Below are 26721 nucleotides of genomic sequence, written 5' to 3'. Positions count from 1 at the left end.
GGACGTTTGCAACTTCTCAGGAAGAGTACCACATGCTACTGAATCCTCAAAACATCTCCACCAGTAACAGTACCAAACATCCTGCGAATGTTTTGTAAAATTCCACCGGGAACCAGTCAGGCCTCAGAGCATAAAAGTCTGCATTCACCCAATTGCTGTCAGGACCTCCTCCGCATCTTAGGACACTCCAAGCCTTCCAAAAGCTCCACCATTTCAGACTCCTCCCCAGCTGGATCCGACCTGTAAAGATTTTTATAGAACGCTTCAAACTCTCCAGTGACTTTATCTGGCATGGACACCAACACGCCACCCGAGTTTCGAATCTGAACAATCTCTCAGAAGGCTGGCTGCCACCTTAACTGGCAAGCCAAGAGATGACTGGCCTTCTCCCCATATTCGTACATTACCCCCTACCTGCTGCCCCCCCCACCCTAGAGTGTTGTAACTGGCGAATGGCCTTATCGGTGGTTGGTAAATGAAACGGCATCTGCAGTTTCTTCCTGCTGGCTAAAAGCTCTGGGGTCACTTGCACAACAATGAGGCAAAATTAAGTTAGTGGAGATCCAAAGGAAGAGTCTGATGATTTGAACTAAGTAGTTGTAGATGAGCAAGTTTACATTAATGTTTATTTCTAATTACAATAAACAGAATATATCAGTCCCTTATTTATACAAAAATACCTGAACAGTTACAGTTAAGTTCACAAGCTTTATCGCTATTTACATCAAAAAGCAAAGCATATTATGAAATACAGATTTCATTAAAAAAGTTAATACCTTCAAGCATTCCCTGAAAAAAAAGGTTTGCTATATTCCATTTCATAGTAAATCAGTTTTGCATTGTGTTAAATTTAATCTGTGATAAGCAAATCCCATCACTGGAAAAGGTGCATTGATTGGTTAAATGATTGGTTAAATCTTCATGCAAAAAAACAATAAGGAGCAGACCCAAACAAATTGAAATGGATTACCTATTTTCAGTTTGATGGGTGAATTAGCTTGCTGTTAAATATAGACACACAAGTCAATGTTGATGTTAATAACCAAATAGGTTTGGTATATCCTCCTTAAGCCAAAGATGATATGCTACATGATGATTTTTTTCCCCACATGCCAAGAAAAAAAAAATCAACAGGTTTCATCAACCCTGAGAGTCCCCTTTTACTGTACATTCATATCACAAATACAAAAATAAAATATCATTGGCTTCTGGTATTGACAGCCAGCTGAACCTATTGGCCCAGTCAAATTGAAGAGTGTGCCAAAATTTCAATGGAGGAACTCAACCAAGCTGATAGTGCGAATATAATTAATAGTATATGCATATTATCTGCTGCACTAAATAAAGCTAATTGATGAATAATTATTGACCATTCAAAACATCAGACACCACATTTTATCGTATGGCATACTAAACATCTTTTCCATCTCGACATTTAAATATAATTTACATTTATAAATATGCAAAGAGATGCAATACTGATGTGAAAATTCTGGCTATGTGTTTAAGGTATCTGGAACTCGATCTCAAAAATTCTCAACTCCTTTGGAAAATCATTTTTGGAACCATTGATACTTTGTTACATTTAAATGCCTTCAGCCAGCATTGGCTGTGTGGAGCAGTTTATTCAACTTATTACTAAAGCATGCATGTATATTCTTGTGTGGTGGTACACGAGGCAACCTTTTCTTTGAATGCGGCACTTTGAGAAAAATACAACACAGCAGAAAAAAATGAAAATCATTTACTTGTAATAAAGGCAAGCATACAATGCCCTTAACCTCAAATCAAGCCTCACCTTCAATAACTTGACAGGTTTTGAAAGAAAATCAATACAACAAATACTAACTGAAATTGTAATTTGTAAACTATAGTGTTCTACTTCTACACATTCTCTTAAAACAGGGCTGCCTTTATCGTTGTTAGAACTGCATTTGAACACCATCTTGTATCTTTTACAACACTGTCATCTGAAGTGCAGGATTTTGTAAAAATATAGGATGCCTATTTTGAGAATGGGTTTAGTACATTTTGAAAATATTTGTTTTATAGAGCTCCTGTGCTATCTAAATTGAGTAATAAAGTTTTATTGCGGTGGGCTAATGAAAGGTCACTGACCTGTCCAATGTGAATGGCCTTGATTACCAGGGCTAGACAACAAAACTCTCTAGGAGATAAAACACTGCAGTAAACCAATTTCACGTGTGATTAAACAATTATTTAAACCTAGAGTGGAAATGGGATCTGGTGCTAAGGAGCAAATTCCCAGAAAAGATTGAATCTGAATACTCAAAGATCTGGACTAATACGAGTGCTGGTGGCAATTTTCATTTTGGGTAAAAGCCTCCCATTTTACATCCCACCTGATTCCCCACTTCACTGAAGTCAATGAAGGGGAATAAAAGACACCCAATCAGGAACTGCCATTTTCCACCTGCACAGAAAGTAAAAATACTCCTCTCATGTCGAAATCCATAGTTATTAAATATTTTTCAGTTATCTCCAGAAAGTACTTAAAAAATAGATTGAACTTCCAACGAATCATTGTTTCAAAACTTGACTTAAGCACATGTCACAGCAGTAAAATGGGTTGGATCTGCATTCTTGAACGATCTGTTTTAACTTCCAAAAGCAATAGCCATATGATTTGTCCCATTCTTTCATGATCTCCACACTTTAAAAATTACTCATAATAAACTGCATTCAGGAAGTAAAAGAAATATTAAGTGCTGTAGGATATGAAATGTCTCTTCAGCAATAGGATGATGTCTATTTTTCTTTTTCATTTGAATGAGCAAATAGGTAGCCCATTTGTAAAAACATACAAAGTTTGTACAAGGTTACTCCAGAGCAGGTGCAATAGTCAAGTTTTTGTTGTCACAAACAAATTTTTTACATATTTGTAGTTTGTCTTGAAGATCTTTTTCAGTTCCTACAAAGTGATTATTGAAACTTGCAAATGTTTAATTGCTCAGCCCATCTTTTCTTCTGGATTACCACATATTTTGTGAACAAGAAGTTATAGCCTCAATTCATTTAGTCTTCAATTTATGCTTTTATTGGATTTCACAGTTCTGTTAAATGAATGCAGTTCATTTTCTCCAAAAGACTCCAGAGCGGATGCAGAGAATCAGGTAGCAATTCAAGTCTATTGTAGCAAATTCAAACCAGTGAACAACAATCAACGGTTATAAGGAAATCTGGGAACAGTAATGCTTTAGTTTGCAAGGAAGGATTCCTCGGTTCAATTGATAAAATTCAACAAGCTGGATCAGATCAGTAAATCTGGTATTTCCATCATCAAGACTGAAGACAAGTTGTCCATTATCTTCAAACTAGGGGGGAAAAATGATTGAATAAAAAAAGCATAATATACGCACTAAACATTGCAAAAGTACTAAATGTTTAAAACTGGCACCACACATTTAACCCTATGTTTTATAACAGACACGTAGAGTCATAGATGTTTACAGCATGGAAACAGGTCCTTTGGCCCAGCTTGTACAAGCTGCCCAGTTTCTATCACTAAGCTCGTCCCACTTTCACTCTATACCCAGCCCATGTAACTGTCTAACTGCTTTTTAAAGGACAAAATTGTACCCGCCTCTACCACTGCCAGATGCTCACCAGCCTCTGTGAAGAAACTTCCCCTCTGCTCTCTTTTGTATCTCTCTCCTCTCATCCTAAACCTATGCGCTCTAGTTCTAAACTCCTCTACCTTTGGGAAAAGATGTCAAAGAACAACGAAAAGTACAGCACAGGAACAGGCCCTTCGGCCCTCCAAGCATGCGCCGACCATGCTGCCCGTCTAAACTAAAATCTTCTACACTTCCGGGGTCCATATCCCTGTCAACTATCTACTTTATCTATGCTCCTCATTATTTTATAGACCTCTTATAAGATCACCCCTAAGCCTCCTGCGCTGCAGGGAAGAAGGTCCCAGCCTACCCAGCCTCTCCTTATAACTGAGACCATCAAGTCCTGGTAGCATCCTCGTAAATCTCTTCTGCACTCTTTCTAGTTTAACAATATCCTTCCTATAATAGGGTGACCAGAACTGAACACAGTATTCCATGTGTGGTCTTATCAATGTCTTGTACAACTTCAACAAGACGTCCCAACTCCTGTATTCAATATTCTGACCAATAAAACCTAGCATGCCGAATGCCTTGTTCACCACCCTGTCCACCTGCGACTCTACCTTCAATGAGCTATGAACATGTACTCCTAGATCGCTATCCCTCACACCCAGGCTTTGCCCTCTTCCAGACCCTTCCATCAGGCAGAAGATACAGAAGTCTGAAGACCTGCATATCCAGACATAGGAACAGCTTCTTCCCCACAGCTATTAAGAGTCCTCAATGACTCTCCCTTGGACTGTTCCCTGTAAGAACATGATTCACAACGCCCTATGCTGCTCTTGTTTGGCCCTTGTTTCGCACTGTAACCAATCACTATTTGTTGATGCACCACTGTCGATGTACTCTGCCGATTATTCTTTTGTCTACTATATACGTACTGTGTACGGTGCCTTGGCTGCAGAAAAATGCTTTTCACTGTACTTCGGTACATGAGACAATAAATATCAATCAATCAACTCCTGACCATTAACTGAGTAGGTCCTACCCGGATTTGATCTACCAAAATGCATCACCTCACATTTATCCAAATTGAACTCCATCGGCCATTCATTGGCCCACTGGCCCAATTGGTCAAGATCCTGTTGCAATCTTATATACCCTTTAAAAATAAATTTAGAGTACCCAATTCATTTTTTTCCAATTAAGTGGCAAATTTGCGTGGCCAATCCACCTACCCTGCACATCTTTGGGTTGTGGGGGCAAAATCCACACAAACATGGGGAGAATGTGCAAACTCCCCATGGACAGACCCAGAACCAGGACCGAACCTGGTACCTCAGCGCGTGAGGGAGCAGTGCTAACCACTGTGCCACCGTGCTGTCCATTATATAACATTCTTCACTATCCACTATGCCACCAAATCATGATGTCATCTGCAAACTTACTATCCATGCCTCCGACATTCTCATCCAAATCATTTATATATATGTAACAAATAACAGTGGACCCAGCACCGATATTTGAGGTCCACCGCTGGTCACAGGCCTCCAGTTTGAAAAACAAGCCTTCAAAACCAAGTCAATTGTCGATCCAATTGGCTACTTCACCTTGGATTCCCTGAGATTTAACCTTTTGCAACAACCTACCATGCAGTACCGTGTCAAAGGCCTTGCTAATGTCAATGTAGACAATGTGACCGCACTGCCCTCTACCTATTGGTTACCCCTTCAAAAAACTCAATCAAATTTGTGAGACATGACTTTCCTCTTACAAAGCCATGCTGACTTTCCCTAATTAGCCCTTGCCTGTCGAAATGCCTGTAGATCCTGTCCCCCAAATACCTTCTAACAACTTACCCACTACAGAAGTAAGGCTCACCAGTCTGTAGTTCCCAGGCTTAGCCCTACAGCCCTTCTTAAACAAGGGCACAACATTTACTACCCTCCAAACGTCAGGCACCTCTCCTGTGGCTGTCGAAAATTCAAATATCTCAGCTAGGGGGCTTGCAATTTCTTCCCTAGCCTCCCACAACGTCCTGGGAAACATTTCATCAGGTACCGAGGATTTATCTATCTTGATGCCCTTTAATACCTCCAGCACCTTCTTCTCTGTAATAAGTACACTCCTCAAGACATCACTTTTTATTTCCCCAATTTCCCTAACATTCTCAACAGTAAATACTGACAAGAAATATTCTCCCATCCCTTGTGGAGCCACACATAGATTACTTTGTTTATCCTTAAGAGGCCCTACCCTCTCCCTACTCAACTCTTTTACCCTTTATGTATCTGTAAAAGCACTTTGGATTTCCCTTTGCCTTATCTGCCAAGACAATCTCATGTCACTTTTTGCCCTCCTGATTTCTCTCTTAGCTCTACTCTGACAAATCCTGTACTCTTCAAGGGATCCCAGCTGCCTATGCATGTCATATGCCTCCTTCCTTTTGACCATGACTTCAATATCCCAAGTCATCCAGGGTTCCTTACTTCTACCAGCCTTACCTTCACTCTAAGAGGAATGCGCTCACCCCGAACCCGAGTTAACGCACTTGTGAAGGACTCCCACTTACCAGCTGTCCCCTTGCCTGTAAACAGGTTCCCTCAATCAACTTTTGAAAGTCCCCACGTCATACCATCAAAATTGGCCTTGCATCCAAACCCCTAGTGCTATGGCTGTCCCAGTTAATGTTGGGAAAGTTAAAGTCTCAGACTATTACCACCCTATTTTTCCGGGAGCTATCTGTAATCTCCTTACATATTTGCTCCTCGATTTCCCACTAACTATTTGGGGGCCTATAGTACAGTCCTATTAAAGTGATCTCACCCTTCTTGTTTATCAGTTCTACCCATATAGACTCAGTGGGCGAACCCTTGGATATGTCCTCTCTCTCTACTGCCGTGATGTTGTCCCTAATCAAAAACGCAACTCCCCCACCTCTCCTATCTCCTCGTTTATCTTTCCTACAGCATCTGTATCCGGAACATTGAGCTGCCAGTTCTGCCCCATCTTTAGCCATGTTTCAGTAATAGCTATAATATCCCAGTCCCACATATCTATCCATGCCCTGAGTTCATCTGCCTTGCCCACCAGGCCTCTTGCATTGAAATAAATGCAGTTCAAACTGTTTCTCTGCCTTCCACTTTTCTCCTTACTGGCTTTTGTTTCTATCCCCTCTTTACTACCCTCTGACTTCCTGCATTGGTTCCCATCCCCCTGCCAAATTAGTTTAACCCTCCCCAATAGTGCTAGCAAGCAACCCCCCATGGACATTGGTTCCAGTCCTGCCCAGATGTAGACCGTCCGATTTGAAATGGTCCCACCTCTCCCAGAACCGGTTCCGATGTCCCAAAATCTGAATCCTTCCCAACTGCACCATCTCTCAAGCCACGCATTCATCCTGTTTTCCTGTCATTCCTACTCTGACTAGCATGTGGCACTGGTAGCAATCCAGAGATTACTACCTTTGAGGTCCTACTTTTTAAGTTTAGCTCCTAACTCCCTAAATTCAGCATGTCGGACCTCACCCCGTTTTTCACCTATATTGTTTTACCTATATGTACATTATATTTGTTACAAGAGACGACTGAATCCTACTGGCAGAAGAATTGCATTAGTTATAGACTCTCATTGAACATTTGTGTGCCACTCGTTAAACATTCCTCATACAATATCATATTTTGTCAAATAAGTTTAACTTCTTCAGTATTTTCAGTAGAATTCAGTATTCTATAAAGAATTAGCATAAACATTTCTAAAGTAGCATGTCTTAAATTACAACTGATTTCCTGATGATAATGATCATGGTACTGAACTTGGGAGTACAGGTTTTCAATTCTGTCACTCTCTAGTTCCTGCACGATTTGAGAGTGAAAGAGCATTTAATCACCTCCAGCTTGAGGACTTCTTCAGGCCAAAATAGAATGTGTTAAGTTTGCACACAATCTTCTATCCATCCACCAACCATTCTAACTGTCCCTAACAGAAAGCAGAAGCTGGAACCACTAAACAATTGATAAAGCTCAAATTACAACTAAAATCCTCCTGCATGTGCTAAAAATTACAACCCTAGTATTCCTAACCCTGACAAAATTAGTTCATGGGCCCACACTCCATCGATGATACTAAATGCAGTCACAGCAACATTTCCAACATAAAGGCAAACAGTTCCTCCTGCATCTATGTCCCTTGTTTTCCACTCCCTGTTCTTCAACCTCATTTCTCATCCCCACACTTCCACTGACTCACATTTATTTCCCTTAACTAATTTTCCCACTTCGAACCCTTCCCAAGTTTTCTTCCTTCCAATCATTCTCTACTCTAGTCATCTTCCTATACACCCCTCTATCCCATACTCCCATTTTTAATCCATTCCCTTCTCATCCTGTCTCCAGTCTTCCTCACCTTTGGCATCCTTACATTTCTCCCTAACTCACTCTTGCCCTTTCTCTGACACCCAACCTTGTTGACTCAATCTCCTTGTCCTATTTTCTTCCTCTTTACATCCTCTCTCTCTCTTTTCCTTTCCGCTTCCCCCTCTTCTTTCTCCAACCACTCCACTTCTGCTCTCTCCTTGCCTCTTCCAATAGTTCAACTATCTCCTTATCCTCCAACCTAGAAATACCCATTGGTTTCGACTCCGTGTGCGGTTCCACAGGAGATCAACTTAAATAAATAAAAACTGACCATGTTGAAGGACAGACCGATAAATGTTTGAATGGTAATAAATATCACTTGGTGCCACGTGAAATTCTCAAGTGGAGTTGAGTCGGTATCATATAATTAGTTAATACACTACAGTATTCATCAGTTACAAATAGCTGCAAGCAATTGTATCTGTGTTGTCAGTTGGAACTACCACAAAACACTTGCCAGTAAATTACTTAATTGTGAATTATTTATGGTTTTAAAAAGGAGACAATAACATAAATTCAAAACATTTAGAAAGATGATTGAAAACTTACTGGTAATATCTGGAAATGCCGGATCTTCTGTTGACAGTATAATGTTAGCACAAATGTCTTTGGGTTACTCTGACTATCTCTCAGAAGAAATAACCTGCATGAACAAAACCAAAATTATAACCACTTATTAAAATTGTTCGCACAAGTACTACAGGTGAAAAAGTAAACAATGGCGGCAGCAGTCAGAACTGCAATCATCCCATTTAATACTGTAATGGCCGTGCGACTGAATATATTCTCCTCTGTCTGTAGCTCATGGGAGAAAAATCAGTAAAAAGTTCTCAGACTCAGGAATATTGCCATAGTTAGACGAGAGGAATGAGTGTGTTCAAATTTGTTGATTTTAAATCTTTAAATATTTTTGGGATCAGCTTCTCAAACTACTCATGCACTGAGATTGCATAGAGTTGGGTTTTCTAAAGTGTGGGTCACGGGCGTGTGTTGGGAGGGCCGTAGACCAATCGGTCACACCACTGCTGGGGTGGTTCCGATCACGGGAGAAGCACCCAAAAGCTGCTACCAGCTTTTACATCGAGAATGGCGGCCGCTGCCGCCTTTTAAACGGAAATAAATGAGGCTGTGTGGAGTCTTCTGGCCAGAAGCAGCAGAGAGCAGGTCATGTGCTCTGCACGCACACTTGACGTCAAGCGCTCTCCAGCTACGTGCTTTTGGTGCCAAATCACGGAACAGTGTTGTTTCCATTTCCCAGCTGCTGGCAAGCATGGTAAGTGAACAGTGAAGATGATGGTTTTCGTAAAAGTGAGAGATGGCCAGAAATAGGCAGTTGACCTATTGGACAGGATCACACAACAGAGTCTGCTGTAGAGAGCTGTTCTGGAGAGTTCAGGGCAGGGGAAAATAGTGCTAGTGTTAGCTCTGTATAGAGTTCCAGGGCCTACAAAGAAGAAACTTGACTCAGGAACAAAGGAGTATGAAGGTGTTCTTGAGGTATGGTTTCATCAATTGTGCCAATACAAATAAGGATTCAAAGCCTATGTGTGTTATATGCAGGGAAGTACTGGCAAATGAGAGAAGTTTCAGATTTAAATAAAATTTACAGTACCCAATTCTTTTTTTCCAATTAAGGGGCAATTTAGCATGGACAATCCACCTTCCCTGCACATCTTTGGGTCGTGGGTGAGACCCACGCAGACACGAGGAGAATGTGCAAATTCCTCATGGACAGTGACCTGGGCTGGGATCGAACCTGGGTCCTCGGCGCCGTGAGGCAGCAGTGCTAACCACTGTGCTACCATGCCGCGCTTAAGAGGTTTCAGATTTTGAAAGAAAAGTGAAGTTGAGACCCCAGAGTCAATTACTAACTTAGGGCTGACTCCAAATTAAAATACTATTCTGCTGCAGCTGGCCTGTAATACCACATTACAAACTTGTCAAAAGCCCATGAGGCTGTCAGCATTCTAGAGTAGCATCTCCCAGGAGTATCCAGTTCTGAGTAAAACATGCATTTTGTTGTGACTGCTCTTCACGATGACCTGCATGTGCGAGACTGAATTTCCCGTTTCCATAAAGATGAAGACAGCACAAAGGAACTGGGCGAAGACCTGATATGCGCATTGCCCTCTCCTCCTTTGAACCGGATTCAAGTGAGATCATGAGGACCAAGCAGCTCCTCTTTTGCATTTAAAGGCAAGTGGAGTATGTCGCGAAGTTCAGCCAGCGTGGATTGCAAAGGTCGGCCAGTTAGCAAAAGTGTGTCCTGGGAAAGAAAGTTTGAAAAACACTGGCAGAGTGCATTTTGTCTGGATCGCTGGTCAAAATTATCGCAGTCACAATGATCAGAGAATCCTTTTTACTTTATTCTGACCTACTGATTTTATTCAGTGCCCTTGGGTAATCTCCGTCAACTCTAGAATTGAGCAAAAAGCACATGACTACGACTTTAACCACCAAGCAATTGTAATGGAAGAACAGGGGCTGGATTCTCCGCAGCTCCGTGCCGAAATCGCGAAATTGGCTTTGACGCCGGGGACTGCGGGCTCCTACAATAGACACCGGCTGTGCGGTCTGCTGGGGGGGGGGGGGGGGGGGGGGGGGAAAGAGACAGGCCGAGCAGTCGGGGAGCCATCGACAGGACAGGGCAGTGCTCACGCAACGGGCGCCATTACGGTGGTCATCTTGTTGGCCACCCACCCCGGGCGCTGGGTGAGCGCAGGATTAACGGCAGTATGGGTGGGTGCCGACGCCCTCCCCGGCCACTCCACCCAACCGGCGACACCCACTGGTGGACCACCCATGGCCACACCGACGGCAGCCCCCAGTGAGAGCAGTGCCATCAAACTGTGTCCCTGGCAGCAGGGACGGACGACAGGAGTGGGGGCACCGACGGGGCGGGGTACATGCGTGGCCGGGGCGCGCGGTGCCAACCTAGGCCACCATGTAGCCCATGGTACCTGGTTGTGCACGGGTGCATGCGCCATGGTAACATTGTGCCCCTCACCCCTTGCAGATCGTAATGTTTGGGAACCATCCAGACATTGTCAAACGATGTGGAGCTCGGAGGCAAGGGCCACTGCCCTGCATGCAGCCCTTTGGCAGCGTGACTGCATGCGGCTGAGAGAGGAGGCGGAGGCCGCAGCAGAGGAGCGGGCTGCAGAGGAGCAGGGACGCCTACCTGACAGGCGGAGGAGGAGGAGGAGAAACAAGATGAGAGGAGAGGGAGGAGGTGGTGGTGGTGCCAAGGAGGCGCCTGTTGAGGCCTCGCGTGTACTGGCGCCGCATGTCCTTCGAGAACCTCCCGGACTTCCGCAGGAGGAGACTGCGGATGAGTCGGGAAACCGTCGCTCCCATCTGCCACACGATGGCACACCTGTCACCACGGTCAAGTTGACGGTCACCCTCAACTTCTAAGTCACGGGGTCATTCCAGTGACTTCTCGCAGGCATCGGTGCACAGGTGCATCCGCGCTGTCACGGACGCCCTGTATGCCCTTGCAGACTGGTGCATACAGGTCCCTGTGGCCCACCAGGTTGCCCGGGCAGTGGGATTCGCTGCCGTCACCAGGATGCCCCGGGTCCAGGGGGTCATCGCTGACTGTACCTGATCTATGTGTGGGAGTGAATATTGCAGGAACCCGGGACCTCTGGGCAGCAGCTGGTTGCTGGGGCCGGGCTGCCCTCCGACCATCCGGTCCTTCGGCTCCTCCTACTTCCATCTGCTGTGCCAGAGCGGCTGTGTGGGGCGCACCAGTAAGTGTCCCAGAAGCCTCCTCACCAAAGAGCCCAGCCGAGGTGATAGTCTCCGAGATGGTGGAGGGTGTGGGAGGTTGCAGTTACAGAAAGTCTATGTCATCATCGGACCCGAAGTCTGAGAACACGCACGAACAGACTCAAAAACAGCTTCTTCTCCGCTGTTACCAGACTCCTAAAAGACCTTCTTATGGACTGACCTCATTAACACTTCACCCCTGTATGCTTCACCCAATGCTATGTACTTATATTGTGTACCTTGTGTGCCCTATTATGCATTTTCTTTTATTTCCTTTTGTTTTCATGTACTTAATGATCTATTGAGCTGCTCGCAGAAAAATACTTTTCACTGTACCCTGGTTCAATAAACAAAATCCTAAAGTCCAGGGTCTCCTGTGTCGTGTTGTGCTGTGATTCTGTCAGCTGTGTGTTAGTTTCCTGCGCATCTGTAAGGTGGCAAGGTGGTTGGTGTCAGGAGCACAGTGCTGGGTACTCACCCTAGCTGCCCTGAGGAGGTTGTGCAGCTTCTTTTGGCACTCCTATACGAACCTGGTCACCGGCACCGAAAGGCTCCGCCACCTCCGCCCAGGCACAGCGAACGACGGCGCCTGCTGTCCTGCGTCCCGGGGTACAACACCAGCCACCTCTCCTCCACGACGTCGAGGAGGGTGTCCAACTCGCCGTCCCTAAATCGCAGGGCTGCTCGTCTGGTGGCCATCTTGCCTGCGACGGCTGAGTGTGTGGGGGGTGGGCGGAGAATGTTTATGAGCAGCCACGGTGTCGTGTCAATGATGCAACTGGCGTATCGGCATCCGCTCCCTCGGGCGCTTCACGTTTCACCTGTCCTAGCCCCTTGTGGGCCGATGAATAGCTCCACCTGGGGAGATGACGCTGTCATGAAACTCCAGGGTTTTGTGTTGGTGCTCCTTTCTTATTGTCATTGTTTTCCTTAATCACCTTTCTTCACCTACTCAAGACGACAATTGTACACTGAACAAAGGCAGTATAGAAAATCTCACTGCTGTTTGACGGATGGAATTCTTCAAAGTTACCATTCTCATACATGTTCCTTGCATCATTTTCTTGGGAAATCTGGGAGTTTCCCAAAATGATACATCAGTCCCAGTTCAGAAAATAAAGGTAGTTTTCAGGGATTTATATATGTATTGGTACACATTGGAAATAAGGCATAGTTTTAAGTGGGTTTAATTTAATATTTATGTGCCTGGAAGGGTAAAACCTATAGTTAGGCTCATGCTAGACAAAGGTGTTTGTGTGACGAATGTAGGGATTTCAGATATATCAAAAGAGAAAATGCTGGAAAATCTCAGCAGGTCTGGCAGCACCTGTAGAGAGAGAAAAGAGTTCTTCCTACAGATGTTGCCAGACCAGCTGAGATTTTCCAGCATTTTCTCTTTTGGTTTCAGATTCCAGCATCCGCAGTAATTTCCTTTAATTCAGTGATTTCAGATATATATTGTATTTTATGTATTTGGTTCAGCAACCCAGCAAGCCTGGGTTAGTGTGTGTATGACTGATGCAGTGATGTTTTTCAAAACCCTGGTTTGAAAGACAGCCAGGCTTTGCGTTACAGAGATGCAATTAAAGCATCGTAAAATATCATAATTCACTCCAGCCATGGATATTGCTTACCTGGAGTGGGGCGAATGGAATTTTGTTTATATAAAGGAGGTTCCCTGAGGAGTAAACAATTAGAGACATTGGGTGGGATTTTCCGTCCCGCTGCACCAGGAAATCCCCGGGCTGCCGGCACTATGGAGAATCCCGACAGCGGAGAATCCAGCCCATTGTGTTTAGTTTTAGTAAGATGATCCAGTTAATGGGAGAAGCCATGGGGTTGAAGCAGTCAGGTGTTGAGTTAAAATAATGATAATAATAGCTTATCACAAGTAGGCTTCAATGAAGTTACTGTGAACAGCCCCTAGTCGACACATTCCGGTGCCTGTTCGGAGAGGCTGGTAAGGGAATTGAACCCGCGCTGCTGGCATTGTTCTGCATTACAGGACAGCTATTTAGCTCAGTGTGCTAAACCAGCCTCAGCAGTTTCAGTTCCATTAAAGATTGGGACATGAACAGACCAGCAGCTTCTCTCAAAACAGTTAAGATTCTCCTGTGAACAGGACAGGAGCATTTTGCCAATTGCTGGGATGTTAACCAGTATTTTGAAACAGACAAGAAGCTGAAAGCTAGTTCCTGAAGGATCTCAAAGCAGTTTAACCAAGACATCAAGAAAGCAAGTATTCGTTGGCTGCTCGAGGAACTTCGGGTCAGAATTGATGAGCTGGAGACCGATTTGCACACACTGCGGCACATCAGGGAGGGGGAAAACTACCTGGACGCTTTGTTTCAGGAGGCAGTCACACCCGGTAGAATAAGGACTGATAATTCGGACAGTGGTCAGGGACAGAGTGGTGTGACTGCAAGGGAGGCAGGTAGGGGGATACTGAGTTTAGGAGTTGAGGAGCCTTAGCTCTTGACCTTGTCCAACAGATATGAGGTACTTGCTCCCTGAGTGGATGAGGAAGAGGGCTGTAGGGAGGATGCGTTGACTGACCTCTGCACCGTGGTACAGGAAGCCATTTTAGAGGGGGGAGCAAAAAGACAAGTGGTAGTTGTAGGGGATTCTATAATGAGGGGGATTGATGGCATCCTTTGTAAGCCAGATTGTGAGTCCCGCATGGTATATTGCCTGCCCGGTGCCAGGGTGAGGGACATCTCTGATCGGCTTGAAAGGATTTTGGAGAGGGAGGGGGAGGATCCAGTTGTTGTGGTCCACGTTGGGACTAACAACATAGGTAAGACTAGGAAAGAGGACCTGTATGGGGATTATCAAACACTAGGGACTAAATTAAAGAACAGGTCCTCCAGGGTTATAATCTCTGGATTACTACCCGAGCCACGTGCCAATTGGCATAGGGTTGCGAAAATTAGGGAAGTTAACACGTGGCTAAAGGAGTGGTGCGAGAAAGAGGGATTCCATTTCATGGGGCATTGGCATCAGTACTGGGGCAGGAGGGACCTGTACCGTTGGGACGGTCTTCACCTGAACCATTCTGGGACCAGTGTCCTAGCGAATAGGATAAATAGGTTGGTCACAAGGACTTTAAACTAGCAAGTTGGGGGGAAGGTAAGGGTAAAGCTATGGACAGTATAATGGTTAATGGAGAGCAAGGCAGCAGGTTACGTGACAGGTTATTATGTAGAGATATGGGTTCAAAGACAAGGAAAATTAGGAGAAAGGGTAAGAGGAAAAATAATTTGTGAAAAGTTACTGATCAAGGTGTTAGGATTCATAACAAAGACATAAAAAATTGCATAAGTGTACTTTACCTGAATGCTCGTAGTATACGGAATAAGGTGAATGAGTTGATGGCGCAAATCATCGTGAATGACTATGATTTAGTGGCCATTACTGAAACATGGTTAAAGGATGGTCACGACTGGGAGTTAAATATCCAAGGGTATTAGACTATTCGAAAGGATAGAATGGACGGTAAGGGCGGTGGTGTTGCTTTGTTGTTTAAGGATGGCATCCGGGCAAGAGTAAGGGATGATATTGGTGCTATGGAGGACAAGGTTGAATCATTTTGGGTGGAAATCAGAAATAGTAAGGTGAAAAGGTCACTAATAGGAGTAGTCTATAGGCCACCAAATAGTAACAGGATGGTAGGGCAGGCAATAAGCAAAGAAATAAAGGATGCATGTAGAAATGGTACAGCGGTTATCATGGGAGATTTTAATCTACATGTCGATTGGTTTAACCAGGTTGGTAAAGGCAGCCTTGCGGAGGAGTTTATAGAATGTGCCCAGGATAATTTCCTGGAACAGTATGTAATGGAACCTACAAGGGAACAAGCGGTCCTAGATCTGGTCCTGTGTAATGAGGCAGGATTGATTAATGATCTCATAGTTCGGGATCCTCTTGGAAGGAGCGACCACAATATGGTGGATTTTAAAATACAGTTGGAGGATGACAAGATAAAATCAAACACTAGTGTTTTGTGATTAAACAAAGGCGATTACAATGGGATGAGAGAAGAACGAGCTAAGGTAGACTGGGAGCAAAGACTTCATGGTGAAGCAGTTGAGGAACAGTGGAGAAACTTCCGAGCGATCTTTCACAGTGTTCAGAAAAGGTTCATACCGACAAAAAAGACGGTAGAAAGGGGAAAAATCGACCGTGGATATCTAAGGAGGTGAGGGAGAGTATCAAATTGAAGGAAAAAACATACAAAGTGGCAAAAAATTAGTGGGAGACTAGAGGACTGGGAAGTCTTTAGGGGACAACAGAAAGCTACTAAAAAAAGCTATAAAGAGTAAGGTAGACTATGAAAGTAAACTGGCTCAGAACATAAAAGCAGATAGTAAAAGCTTCTACAAATATATAAGACAAAAAAGAGTGGCTAAGGTAAATATTGGTCCTTTGGAAGATGAGAAGGGAGATTTAATAATAGGAGACGGGGAAATGGCTGAGGAGCTGAACAGGTTTTTGGGGTCAGTCTTCACAGTGGAAGACACAAATAACATGCCAGTGACTGATCAAAATAAAGTTTTGATAGGTGAGGACCTTGAGATGATTGTAATCACTAAGGAGGCAGTATTGGGCAAGCTAATGGGGCTAAAGGTAGACAAGTCTCTTGGCCCTGATGGGATGCATCCCAGAGTGTTAAAAGAGATGGCTAGGGAAATTGTAAACGCACTAGTGATAATTTATCAAAGTTCACTAACTCTGGGGTGGTCCCAGAGGATTGGAAAGTAGCAAACATGACACCACTGTTTAAAATAGGAGGTTGGCAGAAAGCGGGTAATTATAGGCTGGTAAGCTTAACTTCGGTTGTAGGGAAAATGCTGGAATCTATCATTAAGGAGGAAATAGCGGGGCACCTGGAGGGAAATTGTCCCATTGGGCAGACGCAGCATGGGTTCACAAAGGGTAGGTCCAGTCTGACTAATTTGGTAGAATTTTTTGAGGACGTTACCAGTGCAGTAGATAATGGGGAGCCAATGGATGTGGTATATCTGGATTTCCAGAAAGCTTTTGACAAGGTGCCACACAAAAGGTTGCTGCATAAACTAAAGATGCATGGCATTGAGGGTAAAGTGGTAGCATGGGTAGAGGATTGGTTAACTAACAGAAAGCAGAGAGTGGGGATAAATGGGTGTTTCTCTGGTTGGCAACCTGTAACTAGTGGGGTCCCTCAAGGATCAGTGTTGGGCCCGCAGTTGTTCACAATTTACATAGATGATTTGGAGTTGGGGACCAAGTGCAATGTGTCAAAGTTTGCAGACGACGCTAAGATGAGTGGTAAAGCAAAAAGTGCAGAGGATACCGGAAGTCTGCAGAAGGATTTGGATAGGTTAGGTGAATGGGCTAGGGTCTGGCAGATGGAATTCAATGTTGCCAAGTGTGAGGCTATCCATTTAGGGAGGAATAACAGCAGAATGGATTATTTAAACGATAAGATGTTAAAACATGCTGCTGTGCAGAGGCACCTGGGTGTGCTGGTGCACGAGTCGCAAAAAGTTGGTGTGCAGGTGCAACAGGTGATTAAGAAGGCTAATCAAGTTTTGTCTTTCATTGCTAGAGGGATGGAGTTCAAGATTAGGGAGGTTATGCTGCAATTGTATAGGGTGTTGGTGAGGCCACATCTGGAGTATTGTGTTCAGTTTTGGTCTCCTGACCTGAGAAAGGACATATTGGCACTGGAGGGAGTGCAGAGGAGATTCACTAGGTTGATCACAGAGTTGAGGGGATTAGATTATGACGAGAGGTTGAGTAGACTGGGACTGTACTCATTGGAGTTTAGAAGGATGCGGGGGGGGGGGGGGGGGATCTTATTGAAACATATAAAATTATGAAGGGAATAGATAGGATAGATGCGGGCAGGTTGTTTCCACTGGTCGGGGAAAGCAGGACTAGGGGGCATTTCCTCAAAATAAGGGGAAGTAGATTTAAGACCGAGTTTAGGAGGAACTTCTTCACCCAAAGGGTTGTGAATCTCTGGAATTCCTTGCCCAGTGAAGCAGTTGAGGCTCCTTCTTTAAACCTTTTTAAGAAAAAGATAGATACCTTTCTAAAGAATAAAGGGATTCGGGGATATGGTGTACGGGCCAGAGATTCGAGCTGAGTCCACAAAGATCAGCCATGATCTCATTAAATGGCGGAGCAGGCTCGAGGGGCCAGATGGCCTACTCCTGTTCCTAGTTCTTATGTTCCTGGGTGTGCTAACTGTATTTAAAAGTGGATTCTGACCAGAGATGGGTTTTGCTCGAGTGGGAATAAAATATAGCAATTAGTGCTTCATTTTCATTGTTAAGTATTGTTTAACAGGTAACTGGAAGCTATTTTGTGGATGATGTTAAGTTATTTTAATCCCGTGTTAGTAAGTTTGTTTTATTATACCATATGCCTATCTGTGGAATCATTCCTGGAGCGAAGTATCCTTTTCTCTCAGTCTTACAAATAAAATAAAATATTGGGATTTTTGTCCAGTATCCAAGGAACTGTTGGGATCTGGTCCAGGGTTGTAACAGTTTGTATGTGTGGGAATTGGTTTCAATTCACTCTGTGATTCTATTGTGCATAGAGGGGGCTACAGCATGAAGAGTAAATTAACTAGCTGTGGTTGCTTAACAACTGGGGCCTTGTAAGGTAGAGAAGCTTTTAAGTTTTAGTATAGCTAATTTCATTGCAGTTGGAGATAGGTTGTGAGAGAAGGCAGCTCTCAGCTCTATTAAAAGCAGTTGGTTTTAGAAGGCGAAAGATGGAACACCACTCTCAGCCTTTCTAGAATTAGAAATATTATGGAGCAACAGTTAAGAAAACAGATACCAGAAATCTAAAGTCCAGCTAGTTAAGGAAACTAGAGAAATGAAGACAAGTTTCCAAGAAACCTGGAGTTAACGGAGTAGAGGAAACTGGGAACCAGAACAGATAACTGTTCAGTAAAGTCACAGAGTTGAAAAGATATTGGATCGTGAAAGGCGTAGAAGATAACTGTAACAGTGCTGAGGTTTGTGAGAAATTACTACAGTTTGAGAGATATTGGGCGGGATTCTCCGACCCCACGCCGGGTCGGAGAATCGGCGGGGGCTGGCGTGAACCCTGCCCCCGCCGTGTCCCGAAGTTGCCGCCGCCAGAGATTCGGCGGGGCCGGGAATTGCGCCACGCCGGTCGGCGGGCCCAGCCCCGCCGATTTTCTGGCTCGTGATGGGCCGAAGTCCCGCTGCTGGAATGCCTGTCCTGCCAGCGTGGATTAAACCACCTTTTGAACGGCGGGACAAGGCGGAGCGGGCAGGCTCCGGGGTCCTGGGGAGGGGCACGGGGTGATCTGGCCCCGGAGGTGCCCCCACGGTGGCCTGGCCCATGATCGGGGCCCACCGATCCGCGGGCGGGCCTGTGCCGTGGGGGCACTCTTTTTCTTCCACCTTCGCAATGGTCTTCACTATGGCAGAGGCGGAAGAGAGCCCCTCCCCTGCGCAGGGATGACGTCAGCAGCCGCTGACGCTCCCGCGCATGCGTCGCCCGGCCGGGGCCGAAAGGTCTTCGCCGGGCGGCATCCGCACCTTTGGGGCGGCCCGACGCTGGAGTGGTTCCCACCACTCCATTACGCCGGAACCCCCCGCCCCGCCGGGTAGGGGAGAATCCGGCCCATTATTTGAAATAATTATGGAAATGGATGGCTGGACTTCAGAATTTGTGTAAAAGCCTTTCAGACAACCGTGACTCTGTTCCTCCGCATTTTATAAAAAAGAAAAAAAGTTAGTGTTTTGAGCCAGCCGTCCATTCTGGGATCTTCCCATCCAGTTATAATACCAACTGGAATTGTAAAACCCTCATGATGACTCGAAGCTAGCATCTTAAAGTTGTCAACTCATTCCATCTCATGCAGGTTAATAGAATCATAGAATTTCAGCCATTCAGCCCAACGAGACTGCACCGGCCCTTGGAAAGAGCACCCCTTTAACCCCACACTTCCAACCTATCCCCGTAACCCAGTAACTCCACTGAACCTTTTTGGACACTAAGGGCAATTTAGAATGGCCAATCCATCTAACCTGCATATCTTTGGACAGTGGGAGGAAACCGAAGCACCTGGAAGAACCCCATGCAGACACGGGGAGAACATGCAAACTCCGCACTGACAGTGACCCAAGCCGGGAATCGAACCTGGGACCCTGGAGTTGTGAAGCAACTGTGCTAACCACTGTGCTACCTTGCTGCCCACGAATAGCTAAGTCGTTTCTAGTAAGTGTGAATGAGGGGAGCATCAAGTGATGCAAGAAACCCAAGTGAGGAAGAGAAAGTACAGGTACAGTAGAGGAATAGAAAATGTGGTAACTTGACCACAAAAAGGTAGTCGAACATGTAAAAATTCAATCTTATGAAAATATTAAGATAATAGTGCAGTTCGACTTTAGACACCAGCAGAAGGTATACTCAACTATACCCAAGCTCCTTGTGACGATATTAAAAACCCGCGCAAGCCTGTGCTACCGATGACATCGGACGCGTATGCTGTGACACTTGTTAAAGGCATCAATACATATAGTTAAATAGGTAGATGTTCATTATAACACTGTATAACACTTTTCCCCTCATAAATTTCAATCCCTCTTAAGGAAAGAAACAGAATAGCACACATATCTCAATTCTATGTCAGTCTTTCAGGAACTTTGCAACTATGTTTGTGATCTATGTAAAACCACTGGTGATTCAGTAGATATTGGGGAATCTTGGTTCAGTTGAGCTGTACTTCTGGGCACAAAAGGGTTAGTTAAAGAACGACCCTCAACCTCTCCCAGACTGATGTCCAGTGGATGCCCGAGCAACAGGAACTATTTCCTGTCTAATTTCCACAGCAACATTTCCTTCTTCAGTATGATCTGGAAACTTGGCTATCTCAGAGTCGTGGCATAGACAAATGTGATTTGGTGTCTGTGGATGACCTTTCCATTAGCCAGTTTTACCACCAATGACACTAGTCCACTTTGGTTTAGAATAACGTCACCAGCCAGTGTTGGTTATTGCTGAAATTCCTGACATACTGTCATTCAGATTGAAATGCCTTTCCTTTGCATGGTCGTCATGCCTCTCCTTCTGCTTTTCCTGTCTCCTTCCCACTCTCGCTTTGACATCTGGATGGAGCAGATCAAAGTGAGCCTTCGGCAATCTGCCCATCAATATTTCAACTGGTGAAAGTCTTGTTGTCATTTGTGGCGTGATACAATACTGGAACAAGAACCGTGAGAGCTTAGTTCCCAAAGTACAGCCTGATATTCCCTTCAGTCCTTCTGCAATGTCTGTACAGCTCGCTCTGCTGAACTATATGATGTTAGATGAAAAGGAGCAGTACGCAATGGTGTATTTATTTCTTTGCATAAACATTTGAAATAAATTCGTAAATGCTGTCCTAGTATCAGATACCGGAGAATCCGATAAGCCATGAGTTGCAAAAAATTGGCATCGTTTCTTTATTGTAATGGGAGCTGTAATGTGCACTTCTAACCACTTAAAATATGCGTCCACAATGACTAGTAACATATGACCAATAAAAGGTCCTGCAAAGTCCACATGAAGTCTTGACCAGGGATGGCAAGGCCACTCCCATGGATGGATTGGTGCTGATGGCAACATCTTTTGGTTTATCTGACACGCAGAACAGGATTTCAGCCTTTTCCCAAATTCTGATCCCTATTAGGCCACCAAACATACAACCTCGTGAAACTTTTCATTCGGGGGCACCTGGATGAGCCTCATGAACTTCATCTGCGACTTGCGAACAAGCAAGGGGTGGAACAATCACTCTAGACCCCCAAAGTATTCCAACATCCTGCACATTCAGATCATCTTTGCATATCACATATGATATCAGTTCCTCATCCTCCATAACAGGGAGGCACCCCTGCATAAGGATTCTTCTCACCCAGGATCCCTGTCCGTCCACTGTTTAATCTGACATTCACAGGAGAATCTGAAAGTCATTCAAGCAAGAAAACGGTCTCCAGAGGAAATACTGTCTTGGTTGGCATATCCAGTAAAGGGAGACTGTGCAGAGCAAGGGCGTTGCATTGACCTTCCCTATTCTGTACACGATGTTGTACTGGCAGGCTGACAATGTGCGAGTCCAGCACTATAATCTTGCTGAGGCCATGATGGAATGCATCTAGACTCGTTAAGAAGGCTCATTAATGGCTTGTGGTCTGTACACAGTGAATCAACACCCATAAAAGGTACCGTTTAACAGCGGAAACGATGGCTAGAACCTCCTCGTCTAGTTGGGAATATCCCTTCTCAGCTGGTGTCATGGTTCATGATGCAAATCTAATCATTTTTCCGACTCATCAGATGCGGTAGTACTGGCCTGACACTACAAGGCGATGCATCACATGACAGAATGAGCTCACTGTCCTAATCAAACTAATAGATTGGCTGATTGTAGCAATACGTACACGTTCCTGAAAGATGTGTCTTGTGCTGGCCCCCACTTCCATTTGGTCTCTTTATCTTTAAATACATTGACACCAACGCTGTTGAAAGCTCTGGCAGTAACTTCCTGTAGTAGTTTACTAAACCCACAAATGATCGGAGCACGGACACATTCTTGGGATTTAGAGCTTACTTGATAGCTCAAAATATTTCCTCCAAAGGAAACAGACTCTGCACTGTGATTCTATGATCCAGATAATCTACATTCTGTGCCGGGAAGATGTATTTGTTATGCTGCAGGTATAGACCTGACTCTGAAAATTTCTTCAATACATATTCCAGGTTGTGAGGTGCTTCCTTGTGATCAGAATAACGTCCAAATAAACTGCCACATGGGGAATCTCCTGCAACAGATTGGCCATTGTCCTTTGAAAAATTGCCGGACTAGAAGACACCGCAAAAACCAGAGGGTTTTATGCGAACCAAATCTTATGGCTGTTGATTGTGACATACCGTTTTGAGACCTCCTTTAACAAGATCTGGTGGGAGGCTTGACTCATGTCAAATTTTGAAAAGTCTTGCCTCCTGCAAGGGATGAAAACAGATCTTCGACCTTCAAGAACTGGTAAATGTCCAGCTTGGAAACCTGAGTTTGTAACCCTCACACCTGTGCATAGTATCATCACTTTTAGGAACCAGTATAATTGGAGCTGCCCAACGCAAAAACTTAATTGGCTCAATGATTCTTCGATTTCTCAGCCGCTCTCAACTCCTCCTCTACGTTGCCTTCCATGGCGTTGGGCATTGTCCTGGGCTTGAAAAGGCAAGCAATAGCCTGAGGATCCATGAACAATTTGACTGTCGTGCCACACAATGTACCCAGTTCATCTTTGAAAACCACAGGATATTTCTGAATGACATCCTTTTCACACATTTGTGTGCTTTATCTCAGCCCAATTCAACCCATGTAGAGCTCTCGACTGGCCTCCATGTTGCAAAGTTTCTACTCATTGTACAAAACTTCATGTCACCATGCCGCACCTTCAGCTTTTCTTCTGTTTAATTCTCATTATCAAAAAGATGTGGTAATTTTATCTCAAAAACATAGTTGAACGAGTTATAAAAATGCAATCTTCTTTACTGCGGACGGCATGGTAGCACAGTGGTGCTTCACAGTGCCAGGGTCCCAGGTTCGATTCCCGGTTTGAATCATCGTCTGTGCAGAGTCCTCACGTTCTCCCTGTGTCTGCGAGGGTTTCCTCCGGGTGCTCCACTTTCCTCCCACAAGTCCCGAAAGACGTGATGTCATCGGAGTGTCCCTTTAAGAAAGGTTTTTGTTGAGACTTCCGGTGGCGGCCATGGAGTGAAAGGTCGCATATTTACCACCTCCCGCTCTTGGTTGTCGTTTTGTGGCTTTTAAGCTGTATTTCCACAGGAATTTTTCAAAATAAAGGTGTAAAAGCGAGAAGAGAAGGAGGTGACTCCTAGTTTATGGAGCTGCGCCCAAGGAAAAATCGGAAAAGGAGAAATCAAAAGTTGGCTGGAAGCGAGGACCAGAGTTTGAAGGATGCAATGGCGGGGAAGCAGGGTTCGACCTCGCCACCTCAATGGTCGATGGACCAGTTGGTAGAGTTCTTGACTGAGAAGTTCACTCAACATCGCAAGGAATGTGCAGAGGACCTGGCCCGGGCTGTGGACTCGATCAGGGCGGTGGTTGACCGTGTGGAGGAGAGATTGACGACCCAGGGACATGGGAACCAGAAGTTGGAGGAGCTGGCTGTGGAACGAGAGGAGCAGTCCACTGCGATGGCAATGAAGATCGGGATGCAACAGGGCCAACAGAAACGGCTGCTGGAGAAGGTGGAGGACCTGGAGAACAGTTCTCAGAATCAGAATATCCGGATCGTTGGTCTGCCAGATGGGAAGGAAGGATTGGATGCCGGTGCGTATATGGGGAAGATGCGAGAGAAGCAGATAGGGGAAGATTCGTTCCCCAAGACGATAGAGGTGGACCAGGCCCATAGGGCGCTTATGCGTAAACCCCAGGGGAGTGAGTCCCCGAGGGCGATGGTGGTACGGCTACATCGGTTCCTAGATAAGGAACGCACCATGAGGTGGGCCAGGCAGACAAAACGGTGCATGTGGGAAGATTCTGAGATCCGGGTGTACCAGGACTTGGGAGCAGAGCTCGCAAGGAGGGCGGCAAATTTTAATAAAGTCAAGGCGGCCCTGCACGAGAAGCAAATAAAGTTTGGTCTACTTTACCCGGCCCGTCTTTGAGTGACCTATGAGGGTCGGAGCTGTACTTGAGCTCGCCGGAGAATGCGGCGGACTTCATGAAGGACAATAACTTGGTAGACAAACAAGGACCTTAAACCTTGACTATGGAGAATGGAGTTAGAAGTTACGTGTTGCCCTTTTAAAAACCTTAATCTTTTAATTCTGTAATTTAAGTTGCGATGTTTGAAAAGCTGTTTGAGTTTTTACATGTATAATTCCTTTTTCTTTGTCCTGTCTTTCTTATTTGGTCCTGCTTGAGGGTGTTAGAATAGATCAGATTTTGTTAGGGGAGGGGCGGGCCTCTGTGTTTGGACCTTGGAAGGGGTTGTGTGTTTGTGATTTATGCTCTTTTCCATTGTTCTGGGAACTTATACGAAGAGTGGGGTGGAGGGGTGGGGGTAGGGGAACCAGCAGGTGGCAGGATGTTAGGCGCCAGGGTCGGGAGCTGCCAGGCTAGCTGGGAGTGCTAGTTCACGGAAGTAAAGTGGGGGGTGAGCTGAAGATTAACGTGGGGGGGGGTTACTGACGAGGAGGGGACTTTTAGGAGGTTGGAAGGGGAGAGTAGATGACAGTAGCTGCCGAGGGGCGGGCCAGGTGAGGTGCGGGACATGGGCCAAGGGCTGGCTACGTGGCATGTTCGTGGACTGAATGGGCTGGTCAAAAGAGCCCGTGTGTTCGCACACTTGAGACAGCTGAAGGCGGACGTGGCCATGTTGCAAGAGACGCACTTGAAGTGGGGGACCAAGTTCGACTGAAGAAGGGATGGGTCGGACAGGTGTTCAATTTGGGATTGGACTTTAAAAACAAGGGGAGTGGCAATCCTGGTTAATAAAAAGGTGGCATTCGAGGTTGGGAAGATAAGAGGCAGACCCCGGGGAGTAGATTTATTATGGTAAGCGGGAAGCTGGAGGGAATGGCAGTGGTGTTGGTCAATATATATGCCCCAAACTGGGATGATGTCTTGTTTGTCAGGAGGGTGCTGGGGAAGATTCCGGACCTCGACTCGCACCGGTTGATTATGGGGGGGGGATTTTAATACGGTTCTGGACCCGAGGCTAGACCGGTCGAATTCCAGGTCGGGAAAATTATCAGCAATGGCGAAAGAACTGCGGGGGTTTATGTAGCGCATTGGGGGGGGGGGGGTTGGATCCGTGGAGATTTGAGAGGCCAAGGAGCAAGGAGTATTCATTCTACTCCCATGTGCACGAGGTTTATTCCAGGACACAACTTTTCGTACTTGACAAAACGCTGTTAGCGGGGGTGGAGGATACGGAGTATTCAGCAATCGTGGTGTCGGACCATGCCTCACACTGGATAGATCTACATGTAAGGACAGAAAAGACCCAGCGTCCCAGTGGAGGTTAGATGTAGGGCTGTTAACGGAGGATGAGGTTTGTGAGCGGATGAGGGAGGCCATTCGGGGGTACATAAAGAACAATGACACGGGAGAGACTGCAGCAGGGTGGTTTGGGAAGCATTGAAGGCTTATCAGAGGGGAATTTATTTTCATTCGGGCCCACAGGGAGAAGACTGAATGGGCAGAGTTGGACAGGCTGGTAGGTGAACTCTTACAGGTGGACAGGAAATATGCGAGTCTCCGGATGAGGAGCTCCTGAAGGAGCATCAGAGACTCCAAATGGATTTTGGGCTCCTGTCAACAGGTAAGGCAGAAGGGCAGTTGAGGAGGGTGAAAGAGGCAATATAAGAGTATGGGGAGAAAGCCAGTAGGGTGTTAGCACATGAGGAAGCAGGAGACGGCGAGAGAAATTGGGAAAGTAAAGGATATGAGGGGGAAGGTAGTGGTGGACCCGGGGGCGATAAATGATGTGTTTTGCGAATTCTATAGTCGACTCTATGAATTGGAATCCCCAGGAGGGGGAAGCAATTTTTGGAGAAGCTAGAGTTCCTGAAGGTCGATGAGGAGCTGATGGAATGCCTGGGGGGCCCAATTGGGCTTGGGAGGTGATAGACGGGTTTGGGGCGATGCAATCGGGTGAGGCCCTGGGACCTGATGGATACCCAGTGGAGTTTGATAAAAAATTTCTGGGCTACTGGGGCCGCTCCTGGTTAAGGCCTTTCAGAGTCTAAGGAGCTGCTCCCCCCAACGTTATCACAGGCATCGATCTCTCTCATCTTGAAGCGGGACAAGGACCCGGAAAGCTGTGGGGCCAAATTCCCTTTTGAACGTAGACGCTAAATTGCTGGCAAAGATCTTGGCAACACATATTGAGGATTGTGTCCCG

The 26721-nt window shown here is 45.4% G+C and overlaps 1 protein-coding gene across 11 annotated transcripts in view; it reads right to left on the bottom strand.

Annotated features, from left to right (window-relative positions):
* Positions 1–609: 609 nt before the first annotated feature.
* The window catches only part of grb10b (growth factor receptor-bound protein 10b), a 484722-nt gene continuing 458610 nt past the window's right edge, over positions 610–26721 (bottom strand). For all 11 annotated transcript variants that reach the window (XM_072508844.1, XM_072508852.1, XM_072508843.1 and 8 more), the window contains 2 exons: positions 8543–8636; positions 610–3335 (listed from right to left, as the gene is read on the bottom strand). In XM_072508844.1, coding sequence (XP_072364945.1) covers positions 3189–3335; positions 8543–8636 — 241 coding nt within the window. In that variant the 3' untranslated portion in view covers positions 610–3188. The remainder of the gene's footprint in view (positions 3336–8542; positions 8637–26721) is intronic.

This window comes from Scyliorhinus torazame, chromosome 6 (genome assembly GCF_047496885.1).
Source record: "Scyliorhinus torazame isolate Kashiwa2021f chromosome 6, sScyTor2.1, whole genome shotgun sequence".
NCBI classification, from domain to species: Eukaryota; Metazoa; Chordata; class Chondrichthyes; order Carcharhiniformes; family Scyliorhinidae; genus Scyliorhinus; species Scyliorhinus torazame.
This window is presented reverse-complemented; position numbering and strand designations above follow the sequence as displayed.